At 45.1% G+C, this 6185-nt stretch overlaps 1 protein-coding gene across 1 annotated transcript in view; it reads left to right on the forward strand.

Moving 5' to 3' along the window:
- Nucleotides 1-5348, forward strand: part of nsmfb (NMDA receptor synaptonuclear signaling and neuronal migration factor b) — a gene marked incomplete at its 3' end in the record, with an annotated part of 51926 nt that extends 46578 nt beyond the window's left edge. Inside the window, exons 14-15 of the mRNA XM_079222650.1 lie at nucleotides 1111-1186; nucleotides 5251-5348. Of these exons, the coding sequence (XP_079078776.1) occupies nucleotides 1111-1186; nucleotides 5251-5348 (174 nt within the window). The remainder of the gene's footprint in view (nucleotides 1-1110; nucleotides 1187-5250) is intronic.
- Nucleotides 5349-6185: the final 837 nt, after the last annotated feature.

The following is a 6185-nucleotide window of genomic DNA, read 5'->3' on the forward strand; positions in this document are numbered from 1 at the left end:
CCAACAGGTCCCAACAGGTCCCCAACAGGCCCTCAACAGGGCCCCAACAGGGCAGGTCCCAACAGGTCCCGACAGGTCTCCAACAGGTCCCAACAGGTCCCGACAGGTCTCCAACAGGTCCCAGCAGGTCTCCAACAGGCCCCAACAGGCCCCAACAGGGCCCCAACAGGTCAGGTCTCAACATGTCCCCAACATGGTCCCAACAGGGCCCCAACAGGTCCCAACATGTCCCCAGCATGTCCCCAACAGGGCCCCAACAGGTCCCAACAGGTCTCGAGAGGTCTCCAACAGGTCCTGACAGATCTCCAACAGGTCCCAACAGGTCCCCAACAGGCCTTCAACAGGGCCCCAATAGGTCCCAACATGTCCCCAGCATGTCCCCAACAGGTCCCCAACAGGGCCCCAACAGGTCAGGTCCCAACATGTCCCCAACAGGTCCCAACAAGTCCCGACAGGGTCCCAACAGGGCCCAACATGTCCCCAGCATGTCCCCAACAGGGCCCCAACAGGTCAGGTCCCAACATGTCCCCAACAGGTCCCAACAGGTCCCAACAGGTCCCGACAGGGTCCCAACAGGGCCCGCGCCAAAAGGTCCCAACAGGTCCCCAACATGTCCCCAACAGGTTCCAACAGGTCCCCAACATGTCCCCAACAGGTTCCAACAGGTCCCCAACATGTCCCCAACAGTTCCCAACAGGTTCCAACAGGTCCCCAACATGTCCCCAACAGGTTCCAACAGGTCCCCAACATGTCCCCAACAGTTCCCAACAGGTCCCAACAGGTCCCCAACATGTCCCCAACAGGTCCCAACAGGTTCCAACAGGTGCCCAACATGTCCCCAACAGGTCCGAACAGGACCCCACTCACGGATGCCTCTATATGGACGGAGCACATTTCCATGAGTGCCTTTCACTTATATTGCGCTGCGAGTGGCACGTTGACCTTTTCTCGCAGCGCCGCATGGACGGCGTCAAAGTGCTGCGTACAGGCGGCTCTCTGCACCGGTTGGTTTTAGTTTTTCCGTTTCAGAACGCCCGATGGCATTTTGGAATGAAGCGGTACCACTCTATAACTCTCTCTCTCTCTCCCTCTCTCTCTCTCTCCACGCAGCTGATCCAGACTCTGAAGAGGCTGCTGAGACCCTCCTCGGTGGACTTCAAGTCCCCACTGGAGCTGTCTGCAGAGGGTGAGAGCACGACTCGCACATCTGCAATATAGTTGCAAGCTCACGCATGCTAGATTTCTTTCATCTTTAGACATGTCTGTTTCTACAAAAACATTCATACAGCTTCACATGCACGCTCGCTGAATGTTAATAGCGTCCATTAATCAATGACGGTGGGCCGTGGTGAAAGCACATTAGCAACATGAGCAAATACACAGGTGTGAACTCGGCATCCCTCATCATTCATTTTCCCGATACCCATCGATGCAACGCTAATTATTTTCCCATGAAAATGTCGTTATCGCCCTCCGTGTGTTTCCCCATCTTCCATTGAGCCAACGTTCTTACGGATTCTCTCCACACATGCGAGCTGTGAAGAAGCAACCGGCAACGTATATTTTATGATCTTACCACTGTGCTAGATGTGGTCAGGTCAAAGTTTATTAGAGCTCAATATCAATATCACATGGGCTGTACCTAAAATAAAAACCGCAATGAGCAACATATAGAAGTGAGAGAAACTGCACGCAAAGAATTACAAACAGGACGTTAGAAAACACAATACATTAAAAACACCAGCAGCAATAACACAACATATATTCAAACTGTGTATATGTCTGTTAACCATAGTTCAGCATGTCAGGGCAGACTAAGTGAGGTCGAAGGCTGAAAGTGTTTTAAGTTTAATTTTGAATGAGTCGACTGAAAACGTCTTTGGGATTTGGGCAGAGAGACGATTCCAAAGAAGAGTGGTTTGGTTAGAGTAAAATAATGAATTAACTACATAATAGTTTAAACATGGAGCCAACAGGGGTGATATAGTCTAACAGATAATATTAGAAATACAAGAACATTATATAATTCTACAGGTCAGAGATCAGCCCTTCAACCTCAGTGTCTGATGAAAGCATTTAGTGTAGGAATAGTGCAATAAGTAGTGATGATATAAAGTGCATGTGTATTGATTGACACGAGGACTATGAAGTATTTGTTCTGTCGGTCATAGAACAGAGGGCGTTGCGCTATGATTTACTAGCATGCAGCTGAGGCTGATGCAAGATTACTTTTGAAAGTTTTTGGATTACCGAAGAATCGGACAAATTATGCTTTTGTCCTAATGATGGCAGAGCTGCCAACTTTTCAAAAAACCTTGGAGTGAGATTTTTGGGCTCAAATATCAGGAAATTTGAATTAATTTGGTGTTGTACCCTGCATTCTGGTGGTTTGTTAGGCCCAAAGTCATTGATAGGGGCGGCCTACTGGAGATGGACAACATTGGTTACATTCTATGAAGCAAAGGCATAGCTGATGGTCCACCCCCAGGACATTTTGGTTTAAGTAGATGTTATTTCATGCATTCTAGTGGATTTTTGGGTGGTATGCTAAAGATGTAGCCTGGTACCAGCCGAATTTAGCCCCGCCCACAACATTTGAGGTCTGGAAGTTCGGTCTGGCACTGCTCCGTTGGGGAGAAATTATCCAAAATCAAAAATAGTTCGGACCAATCAAATTGTCAGGGCGGGCTTTATACGATGATGGACAGATGACAGTAACGTAATCAACCACGTCACCAAAGAGCGCTTGGGAACACATGTCATTAACATATCTTATTCTAGGGGTGGGCAATTAATTTTCCCAAGGGGCCACATGAGAAATTTGGAGGGCCGAACCAATAGTCTGAACTTAATTCAATTGACTCAATATGAATGTTATTAATTTATTAAAAAACTGTAAATTATATGGTTTTGAGCTGCTACTGGTGAGAATACATGCTACAATAAGGCTATGAAAATAAGTAAAACAAAATAATTTAATTTTTAAGATTTTTTTAAACCATACCTTAAATATGTATGCTAAAGACCAGCAATTTATTAACTTTAAACAAAAGAAATAAGTGCTTTTGATGTTTTCCAGTTCAGTTGTTCTTACTCAGTGAGAAAAGTCCAGTCTGTGTTGCTTGAACAAGAGCATAAAGTCTGGTTGAATGAGGTGGAGATGAAGGACAGCTGACAGGTATCTGGATCTGATCAGGATCTGATCTATACATCTTCTGAGCAGGCCTCCTCATGTGAGGAAAGTTCTCCTCTTTGAGAGAAAAATAAAAATCCAGAAGTGATCCTGACTTAAAGTGCTCTGCCATAATGTATCAGACCGCAGGTCAGATACGCGCGGGGGTCTCGCGGCAGCACCCGCTGCTCGCTGAGGACAGAAACTGCATAACAATACACTTTCACTTCAGTCTCCAAGTCGGCAACACTGCCCGTCGTGAGGCTGCGTAAGCGTGCGCGCACACATAAATAAATCGCCTTCAAAGTAAAAGCAGTGCCGTTTGTATTGCATTCATGGCGTGCACCTTATTTATTTTTCACTTTTGATTGACCTCACGCGGGCCAGACTGGGAGAGCCGCGGGCCGTAAGATGCCCAGGTCTGCCTTAGTCTCTGCTCCTCCTGAGTTTCTCCCGCGGTTGTGTCTGTTTGAAAATCTTCTTCTGTTGCTAACTTCGGGACTCTTTGGGGTAAATAGGATGTCTATGCAGCGAATAGGTTTACAGATGCGCTCCTTAGCGCCATCTATCGTCGGGGAGTTTGAAAAGGAACGAACGCGCCGCGGCCCAAAATGTTTGTTTTTTTTTGCCGTGGGAAATTGGTTGTGTGGCGTGAGTGCGTGTGAAAACATGCAAAAGCGCGTGTCACACGATTATTTAGAAAATGACCAATGCAATGACTGATGACGCCATGACAGAAAATCAACCCAAGCCCAATGACCAGATCCTTCTCCTGCCACGATCACACTATTGTCAGCAAAATTGATGGCATGTACATTTCCATCAATAATCTCACGGTCACGGAGTACACCTTGGTATTGATCTCACATACCATCATAACCTCAATAGAAAACAGGTCTAACTGCAACAACACAAAGCAGAAATGGTTTGCTGGGATGGTTACCTCGCTGATGCACGCTTCACGTCTGCAACATGAGCTGTATTTTAATAATAAGCATTACACATGACTTGTGATCAAATCCAATGGCGTCCCACTGAAGAACGACCGTCACCGGGACCCGATCCCATAGTGTCCAGATGGAAAAACATGTATGTGTGTTTCCTCATGAGAAAATATTGTCCATATGCCTCCGTGCAATTTATTGTTGTATGGTGTTGGTGGTTGATAAAGTAGCCAACTGAGTGTATGTTTTAGACATTGTATGAAGCACCACGACCTTCACCGATATCCCCAAGGTGAACAGTCTTGATATTTCAACTTAACTGTGACATTAAGCAGCAAATAACTATTGCTGTGCTAAAGCCGCTAGCGAGCCAACGGCAACATTAGCTCAGCGGCAAGGACATTCTTTTTTCTCATTTCAGTTTGGGCTGCTTGATCATGGCCAAAAATCATGGTCACGATTGTTATGGTCAATATTGATATCATGATTATTTAATAGCATTTTCCACTGAATTCATAAACATTATGCATTCATAAAGAACATTTTGTAACCTACAAATTTTGAGCCAATGTTAACGTAAACTTTGCGTTAACAACGTTAGCGTAACTGGTTAACGTGACCTGCTTAACGTCTTGTTACCAAAATGTATAAGTTAGTTATATTTTAACATTTAGGTTGTATTGTTTACCTTCCAGTTATTGGTGGAGGTCGCGGGGCTTATTCAAACTAAGGAACACAGTCGCATCCCGATGATATATAAAAATACATTTAAGTGCTTTTATATACTTTTTTTTATTCCGTCTGTATTTGTAATTTAATATTGCTACTGTATTCTTCTTTACTGTTTTTATTACTGTTTTTCTGTTTATTTATATTACTTGATTGTAATTGTATTTTCTATGTGTCTCTTGTGTGCACTGCTGCTGTAATCCTCCAATTTCCCCATTGCGGGACTAATAAAGGATTATCTTATTTTATCTTATCTTATCTTAGCGTACACAATTTCAGTCGTTACTTACTTCCCCAACTCGGGACTGGAAAATGACAATGATATGGTCCTTTAAAAGTAACAAACTAGTAACAATCATGGTCCAATGGGCAGGGTAACGCTGTGTGGTCTTGATCTTTTCTCAGGCAAAGAGATGATCGAGATGTACTTTGACTTCCGTCTGTTCCGCCTGTGGAAGAGCCGCCAGCACTCCAAGCTTCTGGACTACGACGACCTCCTGTGAGCCGCCCCGCGTTCTGTCGGCTTTTGGAGCGGTTATCTCACGTCTGAGCCCACTGTACGGTGACGGGGCCTTTGGTTGAAGGGGGCCCCCCCAACGCAACACCGCGAGAGGCTCCTGGACGGGGCCATGCGGCAGAGCTGGAGAAGTTTGCAGCAGTCGGGTCTTTTATTTCCCCCCACTCAGGGCGGCCCCCGTAGATTCAACCTTTTCTCCCTTATTCATTTTCACCTTCTGACAATCTCTCGGAGAAAAGAGAAAGAGAAGAGGACGCGAAAAAGGACGGAAATCGAGGGACTCATCATCCTAGCCTAAATGTGTCAGACGATGCAAACTAGAGTTAGATCCCTGAGTTCAGGAAGGATGTTAGATGAAAGAGTGTCAGCAGAGAACAGAAGAGACTCTTTGTTTTGCCTTTAGCCGACCTATCTGCTCTTTTAAGATGGAGGCGTATACGAGGATGAAAGTATTGTCTTTGTCAGGTGTGGAAATTATTCACAAGGGGATTAGAGCTCATATGTAAATAAACAAGTGCTTACTGGAGCCTTAGAGAATAGATTTACAGCATCTCTCTCCACGCTGTCATGTGAAAATCTAGACTTATTCAAATTTAGAGTTGTCTATTTAACACAGCTTTTTTCTTTTTTTACAAATACATGTACTAGTATTTCGTACAGACTGTTGTATTAACTCAGGTGAAATCCCTTGTTTGATACTAAGAATTGTACTCGCTGTTGGCAACACACTGTAGAGCAGAACCCAAGGCCTTCGCAGCCACACACAGTCATCCTCAGCGGACTGTCAGGGATGTCATATTTTAACGTGTGTGTGAAGAGCGGA

This window comes from Taurulus bubalis, assembly GCF_910589615.1.
Source record: "Taurulus bubalis genome assembly, chromosome: 8".
Taxonomy (NCBI): domain Eukaryota; kingdom Metazoa; phylum Chordata; class Actinopteri; order Perciformes; family Cottidae; genus Taurulus; species Taurulus bubalis.